This window comes from Ovis canadensis, chromosome 4, assembly GCF_042477335.2.
Source record: "Ovis canadensis isolate MfBH-ARS-UI-01 breed Bighorn chromosome 4, ARS-UI_OviCan_v2, whole genome shotgun sequence".
In the NCBI taxonomy this organism is placed as follows: Eukaryota; Metazoa; Chordata; class Mammalia; order Artiodactyla; family Bovidae; genus Ovis; species Ovis canadensis.
The window spans coordinates 60,217,816-60,231,705 of record NC_091248.1 but is presented as its reverse complement, the minus strand read 5'-3'; the positions used below and the strand labels follow the sequence as shown (position 1 = coordinate 60,231,705).

Below are 13,890 nucleotides of genomic sequence, written 5' to 3'. Positions count from 1 at the left end.
CCTGAAGAATTGATGCTTTTGAACTGTTGCGTTGGAGAAGACTCTTGAGAGTCCTTAGACAGCAAGGAGGTCCAACCAGTCAATCCTAAAGGGAATCAGCCCTGAATATTCATTGGAAGGACTGATACTGAAGCTGAAACTCCAATACTTTGGCCACCTGATGTGAAGAGCTGACTCAGGCCACCTGATGTGAAGAGCTGACTCATTGGAAAAGACCCTGATCCCTGGACAGATTGAAGATGGGAGGAGAAGGGGACGACAGAGGATGAGATGGTTGGATGGCATTCCTCACTCAATGGATATGAATTTTGAGTAAACTCTGGGAGTTGGTGATGGACAGGGAGGCCTGGCATACTGCAGTCTATGGGGTCACAAAGAGTCGGACATGACTGAGCTGATAATAAAAATTAAGTAAATATTTGGGGAGACAGTGCCTAGAGCCTTTCCACCTTTAAAAGTTAAATGCATTACTCAAATTTGAGTAACTAAAAGTTCTGAACTGATTGCCACTTAAATCATTGTATGCTTAAGATTGACTCCTAAAATCTACTTTTACTAATAGTTTTGGGGTGGAGATGTGGAGAAGACAGGAGAAAAGTAAACATAACTCTTGGTGACGTAATCTGGAAGTCTTCTCATGTAGTCTAGCCTCTCCCAGTTTAATTGTTTCTTGGCAGTTTACTACTGACACCAAGGATCTGTGCTCATTGAGTAGAGGTCTCCTCTTCTCGTTGTGTTGTGTTGTGTTGTGTTGTGTTGAGTTTGTGGGATTTATTTTTGTTTTTGCCTGTATTCATCCACCGTTTCCCATTGCTTTGTTCAAGGACTCCTTCTCTGGTAGCCAGAGTGCATTCTTGCTGTCCTCTTGCCTTTCAGTAAAACTTACTCCCTTATTTTCCTCTGTGCCTAGTAATGGTGATCATGCATCCCGCCACAGTAGTTAGGCCATTCACTTTTTTTACTTTTAGTTATAGAAGCTATTTGAAGACAATGAAATGATTCATAGTAAGCTCAGCTCCACCAGAGAAGAAAATTGTTGTTTTGATGTTTCTGAAAACATGCTTGATTTTTAAATGTGTATGTCATTGAAAAGAAATATAGCCAAAGCATTTCCCACTTTTTGTATTAAATACTTATCAGAGTAAAATGAAGTTTAAATTATGATAGATATCACTGTAGTTGAAAGTGCTTTCAGATGAACAGATGAAAACCAACTTTAAGTCCTTTTAGACTGATAAATAGCCTCTATGTTTTAACCTCTCAGTATTTTTTTTAGCTTACTTTATAAAATGCTTTTGAATAATCATATTTTAGAGCAAAAGCAGCTCAGTGCTTTGTGATGGAGATTGTATTTAGAGCATGCCCTTTTATCTCTATAGAAATCAGGAATTATTAAAAATTAATAAGATAAACAGCATTTGAAAGTAAAAATCTTCTCTTTTATGAAGATGCTACATTTTCTATGGAGTCATTAATTTATTGAACTTAACTACCTTTGTTAGTCAGAAGTATATTTCTATGAATAATGAAAATTTGAATAAAAGATTACAGATAAGTTAGAAACTATAAAAGTAAATCACCATCAAAGAATAGTGTAAGAGATTTGGTCCTAAGAATAGTTATAGAACAAAACAGATATCATATCTGTTACTCAACTTAGGAGGAGACATCCAAAAGAACATGAGAAGAATTAAAATTTGTGTTGGGAATGCAGAGGTGTCTACAGATAAATTCAGGCATTAGAATTAGCATTCATGGCCACTCTCTAGAAGGATAACATACACACTGAGCTTGTTCTCTTAATGTTGTTTCTAGAATATTATAGTTTCAAAAGATGTCTGTTTACTTAACATTGGTATTTTGGATACTCATTCTTATTTGTGTTTTTAATGTATGCTCATCGTCTTCAACAAATATATTCTTTCCTGTGGGTGCTATAGCCATTTCAGTTTTGCCTTTTTTGGTTTGTTATTTAAGTATATGGTTTGAAAACACCCATAAAAAGGTCTTATTTTAATCATTCAAGCAGATGTGTTTCTTAATTTCTATAAAATAAGTCCTTGTGTGACTGTGCTAGTGTTACATGTAATTGAATTGTCAATTAACCTGAAAGTTTTATGGAAATTTTAAGTAATTATGTAGGAAAATTTGCATATAAAGATGAGCTCCTTGATTAGGTTTTCTAAATATGGCTTATTAATATGCAAATAATTTGCTATATATTAGAACTTGGCTGGATTTATTTTGAAAGAAAAACTCAAATGGAATTATTGTTCTGATTAAGAATTTTTAATGCAAGTTTACTTTTATTTATCTCTCTTTTACAGACTGACAGAAATGTGACTGTTATCTTTCTCAGTGAAATTGTTTGGGAAAAGTTTCGTCCAAATACCGGATGCTTTGAGCCATTTGTCTTGTATTTCCCTGATTATAGCATAGGTAAAATTGAATACATTGTTTTGACTAATGATATTCAGTAAAATATTTTTTTCTTGTTTTAAAGATTAAGCTAGCATGTTCAAATGAGAATACCTTGATGTCTTAATCTATTAGGGTTTGCTGCCAATGTCAACTAAATGTTTATATTTCTGCACTTAATAGAGGTTTTATTTTGGAACTATGAGAGGTGGTTCTCTTATAATTACTTTTTTTGAATGAGCATTTCTCACGTATTTATGCTAATGGTGTATTTTCACATTTTTTTAGTCAGGACAATAAGATATATATGTTGTGATTATAATATCCTTACAAGTGAAAATCAGACTAAATTAGCAAAGCACATTAAAATTGTACTGAAATATTCATATACCACGTGCCTGAGTTGAGTACTACCCAGAATGTATCTTTTAATTTTGTAAACCTCATTTTTCATTACTATTACTCTTACAGTAGCAACTGCTAGTCCTTATTTTTGTGTGTGTGGGCTTAACTTAAATTTCATAGACCTTAATGATTTTTATCTTTGGAAAAGCGCAATAGCTTTTTGTGTTTCTGAGTAGTTTTGTAGATTAATACTGTGCTGTTACTGTACAAATATGATACTTCTGATTCAAAGATTATAACTTAAGCATAAGGTGGTTAGAGGCTGTGAAGAAGATACCGTTCCTTGACCTTGGCTTCAAAACACTGTCCCTTTGAACTAACAGCTATAAACATTGATTATTAAGATCAACACAGTTTTGCCTGTTTTCACAAGAACACAGCAGTCAAGTAACACCTCCTGCCTTTGCTAATTAACTGAGATAGAAAAAAAGAAGCCCAAAATAGATGAAGGGAGCCCTTATTTTTAATAGGGCTATGAAAATCACAAGGAGAAAAGGGTAGGAAGAAAGGATTTCATTTAAAAGTTTTTTTTGTATTTAATGTCATGACTGTTAGATGTTAAAGTTTTTCATGAACTTTAAGTACTGAAAAAGTATTTTGAAATGCTAGTTTTCTAGTGAAGTTGAAATTAAAGTATGTTATCATGAATTGTGATTTTTTTTTAAAAAATTAGGATGTAAAGCAGCAGAGATGGAAACAATTTGAGGACATAATTAAAGTGATCTTGTTAATTTTTAAAAGTATAGGAAAGTGTAGATTTTTGGAATGTATGATATGGAAACCAAGTTCATCTAGTTATGAAATTTTAGAGCCTTTAACATACCATTTTTTAAAAAAACTCAAAAGCACCATCACACAAGAAAATGTTAAAAAAAAAAAAAAAGTACTAATTGATAAGCCAAATTATAGCCTGAATAAGTAAGCATGGAACCTGGGCAAAAGGTTAATCTTAGTGCCTGAGTCATCCAATCATAACTTGAGACATATGTCATCTGTAGGACTATGTTATCCAACGTTCAGGACCCCCTTTCTCCTAGCAGTATCGGGGCCTAATATGGATTTCTTGTTTTCTGGTCTCTCCCAGAGGCAGACTGCTCATCTTTTGGTAATTCTTTTTTTTTTTTCCTTCAGTTGGATTATAGTACAGTTAGTCAGGTTTTTGGTTTAGTTATTGGAATAACTAAATTCCAATCAATTGGAATAAATTATGCTAAGCTCTAGTAAACAATCTGAAAATCTCAGTGACTTAAAATTTCCCACCTCACAACCTTTGTGCAATTTTTATCTTATACTTTACATATATTACTGTTTGGGCTTTACAGAACTGGAAAGGCAAGGTGGAAAATATCTGTCATCATGTACCCTCCTGGAGATTTGTTCAGCCTTTTGGATAATGAATGTATAGTTTCAACTTTGGAAATTTTTCAGCCATTATTTCTAAAAATATTTCATCTGTCCCCTCTGCTCCCGCCACCTTTTTCCGGGGCTGCATTATATGACTGTTAGATCTCTTGATGTTGTCCTGCTGAATCTCTTATTTATTCATTTAAACTTTGGATCTTTTTTGCCCAGTGTTTTATTTGGTTTAGCTTTTGTTTCTGTGTCTTCAAGTTCACTGACCTTTTTCTCTACAAGTGTCTTCGTCTGCAATTATCCAATCCAGTGGATAAAGAGAAAGAGAAAAGGCAGAGGAACCAGAGATCAAATTAGAAAATTAGAAAAGGCAGAGGAACCAGAGGTCAAATTGCCAACATCCATTGGATCATAGAAAAAGCAAGAGTTCCAAAAACATCTACTGCTTTATTGACTACATCAAAGCCTTTGACTGTGTGGATCGGGACAAACTGTGGAAAATTCTTCAAGAGATGGGAATTCTGGACCACTTGACCTGCCTCTTGAGAAATCTGTATGCAGGTCAAGAAGCAACAGTTAGAACTCGGCATAGAATAACAGACTGTTTGAAATTTAGGAAAGGAGTACATCAACGCTGTATATTGTCACCCTGCTTATTTAATTTATATGCAGAGTACATCATGTGAAATGCTGGGCTGGATAAAGCATAAGCTGGAATCAAGATTGCCAGAAGAAATCAGTAACCTCAGATATGTAGATGACACCACCCTTATGTCAGAAAGTGAAGAAGAACTAAAGAGCCTCTTGATGAAAGTGAAAGAGGAGAGTGAAAAAGTTGGCTTAAAACTCGATATTCAAAAAACTAAGATCCTGGCATCTGGTCCCATCACTTCATGGCAAATAGGTGGGGAAACAATGGAAACTGAGAGATTTTATTTTGGGGGGCTCCAGAATCACTGCAGATGGTGACTGCAGCCATGAAATTAAAAGATGCTTGCTCCTTGGAAGAAAAGCTGTGATCAACCTAGACAGTATATTAAAAAGCAGAGACATTATTTTGCCAACAAAAGTCTGTCTAGTCAAAGCTATGGTTTCTTCAGTAGTCACGTATGGATGTGAGACTTGGATTATAAAGAAAGCTGAGGGCTGAAGAATTGATGCTTTTGAACTGTGGTGTTGGAGAAGACTTGAGAGTCCTTTGGACTTCAAGGAGATCCAACCAGTCCATCCTAAAGGAGATCAGTTCTGAATGTTTATTGGAAGGACTGATACTGAAGCTGAAACTCCAATACTTTGGCCACCTGATGTGAAAAACTGACTCACTGGAAAAGACCCTGATGCTGGAGAAGATTGAAGACGGGAGAAGGGGACGGCGGATGATGAGATGGTTGGATGGCATCACTGACGCCACTGACATGGACATGAGTTTGTGTAAACTCTGGGAGTTGGTGACGGACAGGGAGGCCTGGAGTGCCGCAGTTCGTGGGATCACAGAGAGTTGGACACGACTGAGGGACTACTGAATCCAGGGGGATTTTTCTTTACAGATCTCACTATGCTTTTGTTTTCCTTTATCTCCTTGAGCATATAAGTATGTTTCTAATAGTTGTTTTAATGTCTTTGTGTACTAATTCAATTACCTCTTTCATTGTGGTCGTGTTTCTATTGACTGATTTTTCTCTTTTATGGACATCCATTATACTTTGTTGTGTGCTTAGTAATTTTTGATTGAATGATAGATATTAAATTTTTTGTTGTTGCATGTTGCACTTTTTTCTGTTAAGCATTTAAATCACTTGAAGATATGTTTGACCCTCTTGAAGTTATTTTTAAGCTCTTTTGGAGAGAGGGTTCAGGGCAAATTTTAGTTCCACTTCTAAGATACTTTTAAGTCCTTTTGGGTTCTCTGCTGAATGCTCAGTGTATTTAGTATAGTTTCTCTATTCTTACTGGTGGGAAAAATGAACAGATTATATCCCTGTCTGAACTCTGGAGATTGTTTGACCTGCAGCTCTCCAATAATTGTTTTTTCCCCCAGAAGTTTTTCGTGTTTGTTTTTCTGAGCTTTTACTCTATCTATGCATGCAAATAGGAGAAGGCAATGGCACCCCACTCCAGTACTCTAGCCTGGAAAATCCCATGGACGGAGGAGCCTGGTAGGCTGCAGTCCATGGGGTCGCTAAGAGTCAGACACGACTGAGCAACTTCACTTTCACTTTTCACTTTCACGTATTGGAGAAGGAAACGGCAACCTACTCCAGTGTTCTTGCCTGGAGAATCCCAGGAATGGGGGAGCCTGGTGGGCTGCCGTCTGTGGGCTCGCACAGAGTCGGACACGACTGAAGCGACTTAGCAGCAGCATGCATGTAAATGTTGGCATTCAGCTAAGAATCAAAGGCAACACTTAATGCAGATTTCTGGGGCTCTTTCTCTGCATAGTGTCCTTCTCTGATGAACTTTACCCTGTATATTCTAGTACCCTTAGCTTTCTCTACTCTCACCTCTGTCTCAACTCAGCTAAGATTAATGGGCTCCTTTTGCAACTCTACTGTACCACTATTGTAAAGTTTCTTCTCATTAGAAAGCCTGGCTGATGGTAAGACTCACCTCATTTCCCTTTTCTCGTATTAGAGTTCTTGGCTGCTTGATGTCTGAAAATAGTTGTTTTCTATATTTTGTCCAGTTTTTAGTTGTTTATTTATAGAAGAGTATTTCTGAACTGGAAATACTCCCTCGTGACTGGAATCCCTCTTCTTCCATCCATCCAGTTATCTCCAGCTTTTATATATAAATACCTTTATCTCCAAGTTTTAAGGTACTTTTTCCAAGTTTTTAGTGTATCAAATATTTATGTTTTAAATACTTGGTAACATTAAATTTAAAATTGCTATTAGGTATAAAAATACATAGGCTTCAAAGTCAAATTTTGGCCTTTGTATATTTTTTTTTCAGTGGTTGTGATATAAAATTGCATATCTAGTAACAATCTCTATTTAGAATTCCTTCAGGATAACATTCTAGGCATGAGAATAGGCTTTAAAATGATCTTTTGGGAAGGGGGGACTTTGTTTATTTGGTTTTTGGTGTTTTGTTTGGCCAACTGCCCTGTTCAGCAGATCCTGTTAATACAACTATTTCTGAATTTCTGTATATTAGTATCCATTGATAGACTATATGTATTGTTATGTACCTGACTGACTGTGAGGGAAAAGAGAACAGTTAAAATCAAGGTCTGATGGTAAATGGCAAAGTATTCATAGTAAAAATATTCAGAAGGATTCTTAAGAAAAAGGAAATTGACTTGATCAGAGCTTTCCATAAGAATTTTCACTTAAAAGTATTGTGATAGTCTTGAACCCTGTGGAACCTGGTTTACAGTACTGCTGTTGCTGCTGCTAAGTCGTTTCAGTCCTGTCCGACTCTGTGCGACCCCATAGATGGCAGCCCACCAGGCTCCCCGACCCTGGGATTCTCCAGGCAAGAACACTGGAGTGCATTGCCATTTCCTTCTCCAATGCATGAAAGTAAAAAGTGAAAGTGAAGTCGCTCACTCGTGTCCGACTCTTCACGACCCCATGGACTGCAGCCTACCAGGCTCCTCTGTCCATGGGATTTTCTAGGCTAGAGTATTGGAGTGGGGTGCCATTGCCTTCTCCGAGGTTTACAGTGCTAGTCTTGGACAGAGAGCTCTTAACTGAGAAGTCTAAAGAGACCATCGCATCAAGAAGTCAGAGGGAATTGCAATAAGGAATAAATGACTGACTGATTCAGTCAGGTGCTATAAACTGGGAAATTTTGAATAATAGATGGTTTCTTTGTAGTTTTACCTGTGCTTCAACAATATTACATTTCTAACAGAATAAAATATAAGTTTAGGATTCTAAAGGCTTCCCTCGTGGCTCAGTTGGTAAAGAATCCACCTGCAATGCTGGAGACCCCAGTTTGGTTCCTGGGTCAGAAGATTCCCTGGAGAAGGGATGGGCTACCCACTCCAATAGTCTTGGGCTTCCCTTGTGGTTCAGCTGGTAAAGAATCCGCCCGCAATGAGAGCCACCTGGGTTCAATCCCTGGTTGGTAAGATCCCCTGGAAGGGGGAAAGGCTACCCACTCCAGTATTCTGGCCTGAATTCCGTGGACTATACAGTCCATGGAGTCACAAAGAGTTGGACGTGACTGAGCAACGTTCACTTTCACTTAGAATTCTAAACATGTGATACTGTGTGAGAGTAAGATAAAAGAAATAAAGTTGTAGAAAGAAAACACATAAAAAAGGGAATGACAAAGTGAAGATGAAGATTTTCATGAAAGAATTCTTGAATTGTTTTCATTTTACAAAAAAATGAAGTGCATTTTCCAATTTGGTGGTGATTTATATAGTACCTCTTGTTTTTACCTAGCTGACTTATATAATTGGAAAAATTACTGAAGTCCGTATTATTTTTTTGCTCTTGATATTGATGTTGCTTTGCCTATTATAAGGTTCTTGTGATTTTCTTTAGATGTCATTTCTTAGTATATATGTCAGGTAAAATTTAGTAATTTTTCTAGAACATTAGATTCATGATTCTTTTACCTCAGTTTCAAAACTTGTGTTACTTTTACATCCTAATCTTGTAACTGTTTTATTGCTGATAATTGCTGAACCTGTGTATTTATTGTTTAAACCTGTATTATAAAATGCTAGAAGATACGACTAGGGTTCTAGGTCAGTCATTTCTGTTCATTTATGTCCCGTGAACAGGGAACCTACAGAAGATCCTATCTCATGATCATCCTCCAGAGTATTCAGCTGATTTCTATGCTGCCTATATTAACATTCTTCTTGGAGTTTTCTATACTGTCTGTCGAGATTTGAAAGAGCTCCGGCATCTGGTGAGTTCGCATTTTGCTTAAGTAAAATGTACATCTTTTATGTAGAAAAGGTGTGAGATAGGCTAGACGCTAAAAATTTATTCTGGAAATAGAAGTCTGTGGGTTGGTACAAATTTTGACCTGATCTGAAACCTTTCAGTCATCTTTAGTTGTTTACTTTCATATATCCTTAGGAGTGTGTTTTTTATTTCCTCCTTTCTCTTTTCTCTAATCACAAATAATTTTTATTAAAATTAAAATGAAGACTAACAGAGAGAATGTGAAAATTTAATAAGCAATTGTATATCTAATTTTTTTAACAATTGTTTTTCAGGATTTTGTATTAATATATATTGCTGTTACCATGGCTTCTCTGGTAGCTCAGACAGTAGTGCAGGAGACCTGGGTGTGATCCCTGGGTCGGGAAGATCTCCTGGAGGAGGGCATGGCAACCCACTCCAGTATTCTTGCCTGGAGAATCCCCATGGACACAGGAGCCTGGCAGGCTACAGTCCTTGGGGTTGCAAAGAGTAGGACATGACAGCACATGTATTGATAGTGATCTGAAATCTAGATGCTCTTGAATATGGTCAGAAGCTTTACGTAGGTCTTTCCTTAGCCACTAACCTTGAGTTAGTAATCTTTGTATAAAGGATTACTTTGAATTTATATAAATGGTTTCTTAAAAAAGTTTTTTTAAAACATTAGAATAGCTGTTTATACTTCATAGGGAGTTTGGAAAATGTAATTAATTTTCATATTTAACTTAATTTTGATCTTTGTTCTTTAGTTGTGTGGATCCATAAGGGAGAAGGCAAGAATATCTGGTTTCTTAAAATCTTTTATTAATACTTAAGATCTTATCTCCATGTAACAAGATGGTAAAATGTCTAAGGTTAGAAAATGGAACTTTCAAAGGAACAGATTCTCTTGATATATTTTCTTTGCTTTGTTCTTTTCTTTGCTCTGAAAAATATTACTTAGAGGGATTCAGTGTGTGTTTGAGATAGAATATAGGAGAAATTATGTTCACCTTAAGTATGTTTGGGGAACTTTTAAATTGTAGGCCTCTTCTGATTTAGATGTAGATTTCAAGTAGATGGGTAATCAGTGGAAACTGTGTCAGACTTTATTTTGGGGGGCTCCAAAATCACTGCAGATGGTGACTGCTGCCATGAAATTAAAAGATGCTTACTTCTTGGAAGAAAAGTTATGACCAACCTAGATAGCATGTTGAAAAGCAGAGACATTACTTTGCCAACAAAGGTCCGTCTAGTCAAGGTTATGGTTTTTCCAGTGGTCAGGTATGGATGTGAGAGTTGGACTATGAAGAAAGCTGAGTGGCGAAGAACTGATGCTTTCAAACTGTGGTGTTGGAGAAGACTCTTGAGAGTCCCTTGGACTGCAAGGAGATCCAACCAGTCCATTCTAAAGGAGATCAGCCCTGGGATTTCTTTGGAAGGAATGATGCTGAAGCTGAAACTCCAGTACTTTGGCCACCTCATGCGAAGAGTTGACTCATTGGAAAAGACTTTGATACTTGGAGGGATTGGGAGCAGGAGGAGAAGGGGACAACAGAGAATGAGATGGCTGGATGGCATCACTGACTCGATGGACGTGAGTCTGAGTGAACTCCAGGAGTTGGTGATGGACAGGGAGGCCTGGCGTGCTGCAATTCAAGGGGTCACAAATAGTTGGACACGACTGAGCGACTGAATGGAACTGAACTGCAAGTGTCTTCTAAGTAGGGAACAAACCAGAGACAAACTGTTCTAGCTCAGGCTCATCACTAACACCTCTCCAGAAGTTGAATGTCTGAGATTCCTGGTGACAGAGGGAAATTACAGCAAGGGGGCTTACAGAGAGGATAGAGGTTCAGTGTGCAGTTCCTGCGTGAAGTGGAGTGGAGAGCGAGTACTTATCCTCTGTTCTTCCTGGGAAATAACTTGTAGTTACCATTCCTTAACTCTGATGTCCTTGAATCCTGTGGGTATCTGTGCTGGTGGTCATTTCAAAGTAGATTATTATAAAGTACAAGAAGGAAGAATTATTTAGAGAAACTATTTGTAGGAAAAGAAAGTGTTAAACCTAAATATGGTTTTTATAAAGTCCTTTGGGTTTCACTGAGGAATGATTTTATTGAGGGATGAGATTACAACTTTTTTTTCTTGTTATTATTACATTATATTCAAAAACTTGAAACTTGAAGTGTGGTTTAAGTCTTTATTACTGTTAGTGGTACTAATAAATATAAGATGATATTTAAGTAGTGGAGAAAAAACAGTATAGTGTCCTTATTTTTCTGCATATGTAGAATGTAGGATAATAAACATTTTTTCCTTTGAATGGATACTTTTATTGTTTCAAAGTTTGTAAGTGGCACATTTCTTGAGAATTTAATAAATCATCTGCAAAATATTCTTTTTAGGCATCTTATTTATGTATGTACTTTTAAATCTACTTTGGGGATTGTTATGTTACTTTATATCTAAGGGCAAAATATTAGGTGGGATTTAGCCAGTTAAGGAATATTTTACATGTTGTATTAACTGTTGTTATTGATAATTATTGTTTTTATTGTTTTAGTAATAAACTATGATAACATTTTATTTGGGCAACTATATTGAAATAAATTTTCCTGAATCCTAACAAAAATTTTACTTGAAAAATAATTTCTAATTGTGATAGACAAATTTTTTCTCGTTTTTTCCCCTTTGTTTATAGGCAGTACTTAATTTTCCTAAATATTGCGAACCTGTGGTTAAAGGAGAAGGTAACTATAATTTTACTGTAATAATTTTTCTTTGGAAAAAAATTTCTGTAAGATCTAAATTATTGAAATTTTCTCCTCTTTGGGGTAGCAAATGAACGTGATACTCGCAAGCTCTGGAGAAATATTGAACCTCATTTGAAGAAAGCCATGCAGACTGTTTATCTCAGAGAAATATCAAGGTAATTTTTTATTTATAATATATATATTGTTTCTATATCTTTGTTTAGAATATTCACTAATGTGTCCACATGTTTTCTTACCTTCTTCACATTGAGAAAAAGTTCTTGTGAATTTTGAATCATTCCTTACTATTTTGAGAAAGACAGTTTTTAGCCAGTATGTTACACAAGGCATATTTCTAATAATTAATTTTTTTAAATCTAGAAAGCTACAGGAAAATCCGTTTCAGCTTTGTGTTTTATAGTTATGTTAGATATTTGAATGGTGTAATGAAAAATTGAACATTGAAGTGTATAAATCAAGTCATAAATCTATGTTTGTCTGTTCATAGTAATAAAACTACTCAGGAGGCATGATTGCACAGACATAGTATAGTGAGAAGAACAATGGTTTTGATTTTCAGCTTAGCTATTTTCTGCCTTTTGAGGTATTAGCAATTCACCTTAAACCTCTAGACCTCAGATCCCTCTTCTAACAATCCTTAGAAGATTTCAGTAATACATGTGAAAGTGATTTGTGATACAAATAAGAAAGTGCCTTATGGATGTTAGGTCTATAAGTCTACATTGCAAAGCAACATAGATTTAAAAACATCAGCGCTTCTGTCTTATTTCACTTGCTAATCAATTTTATCACTTTTCTTTTATGAATACCTTAATCTATAACTACTTCATGTTTTATTTAATTAGCTGATTAGATTTTAATATTAATAGTTTCTGAATAAGTAGAAACATTGCAAAGATATTCAATACTTTTTTAATAATAAAAAGTCATTTAATGAAAGTTTTTTTAAGTCACAGAATAGAAAAGCTTGTGATCTGATTTTTTAAAGATAGAAAAATTTGCGTGGTTGTTACAGTGACTCTCATACAAGGACTTCTAGTTTTCCATAGGATAATGTTGGCTACCTGAATCCAGTTCTCTCCACAAAGATCACTAAGGAGAGCAAATAAAATCACTCTAACCCTAGCCTGCCAGAGAAGGCAGTGGCACCCCACTCCAGTACTCTTGCCTGGAAAATCCCATAGACGGAAGAGCCTGGTAGGCCGCAGTCCATGGGATCGTGAAGAGTCGGACATGACTGAGTGACTTCACTTTCACTTTTCACTTTCATGCATTGGAGAAGGAAATGGCAACTCACTCCAGTGTTCTCGCCTGGAGAATCCCAGGGACGGGGGAGTCTGGTGGGCTGCCGTCTATGGGGTCACACAGAGTCAGACACGACTGAAGCAACTTAGCAGCAGCAGCAACCCTAGCCTGCAGTATGACTAGAAGTCTTCTCTGCTGGCTCTGTGATAAAGAATCCGTCTGCCAATGCAGGAGCCCCAGAGATGCAGATTCGATCCCTGGATCAGGAAGATCCCCTGGGGGAGGAAATGTCAATCCACTCCAGAATTCTTGCCTGGATAATCCCACGGACGGTGGAGCCTGGTGGGCTATAATCCATCGGGTTGCAAAGAGTCAGACCTGACTGACTAAGCATGGATGCCCACGCTACAGAGTTAACTATAAGTTTTAAGTTATATGTAAATAGTGAAATAAACAATCAAAGCCAGCAGAGCCAACTCTGGGGCTGAAGTTAAAAGTTAAGCAGTGACTATAGGGAAAGAGGAGAGGATGATGGGGACAGGGCATGGGGTTGACATGTAGTCCTGAAATACAAATGAATCACCTCTGGAGAGAGAGTCCAACTCTAAGAAAATTCTGAGAACACATGAGGCCTGAGCACTGGCTACTGGAGAATCAAAAGGAAGTGTTTGAAGAGTATGTAAACAAGAATTAACAAAGCAGGTTTGGGAAAGCACTGTTTTTGAGGATGATTTGGAAGGACATGGTATCTCCTGTCTGCTTGGTCATAAGAATGAAGTGGAGTTGGGGGGATTAAGGCAAAAAAGGTAAGCTACTTACCA

The 13,890-nt window shown here is 36.6% G+C and overlaps 1 protein-coding gene across 1 annotated transcript in view; it reads left to right on the top strand.

Annotated features, from left to right (window-relative positions):
• ORC5 (origin recognition complex subunit 5) overlaps positions 1-13,890 on the top strand; it is a 78,106-nt gene that overhangs the window by 14,740 nt on the left and 49,476 nt on the right. Inside the window, exons 5-8 of the mRNA XM_069587891.1 lie at positions 2,328-2,439; positions 8,918-9,048; positions 11,752-11,800; positions 11,889-11,979. Coding sequence (XP_069443992.1) covers positions 2,328-2,439; positions 8,918-9,048; positions 11,752-11,800; positions 11,889-11,979 — 383 coding nt within the window. The remainder of the gene's footprint in view (positions 1-2,327; positions 2,440-8,917; positions 9,049-11,751; positions 11,801-11,888; positions 11,980-13,890) is intronic.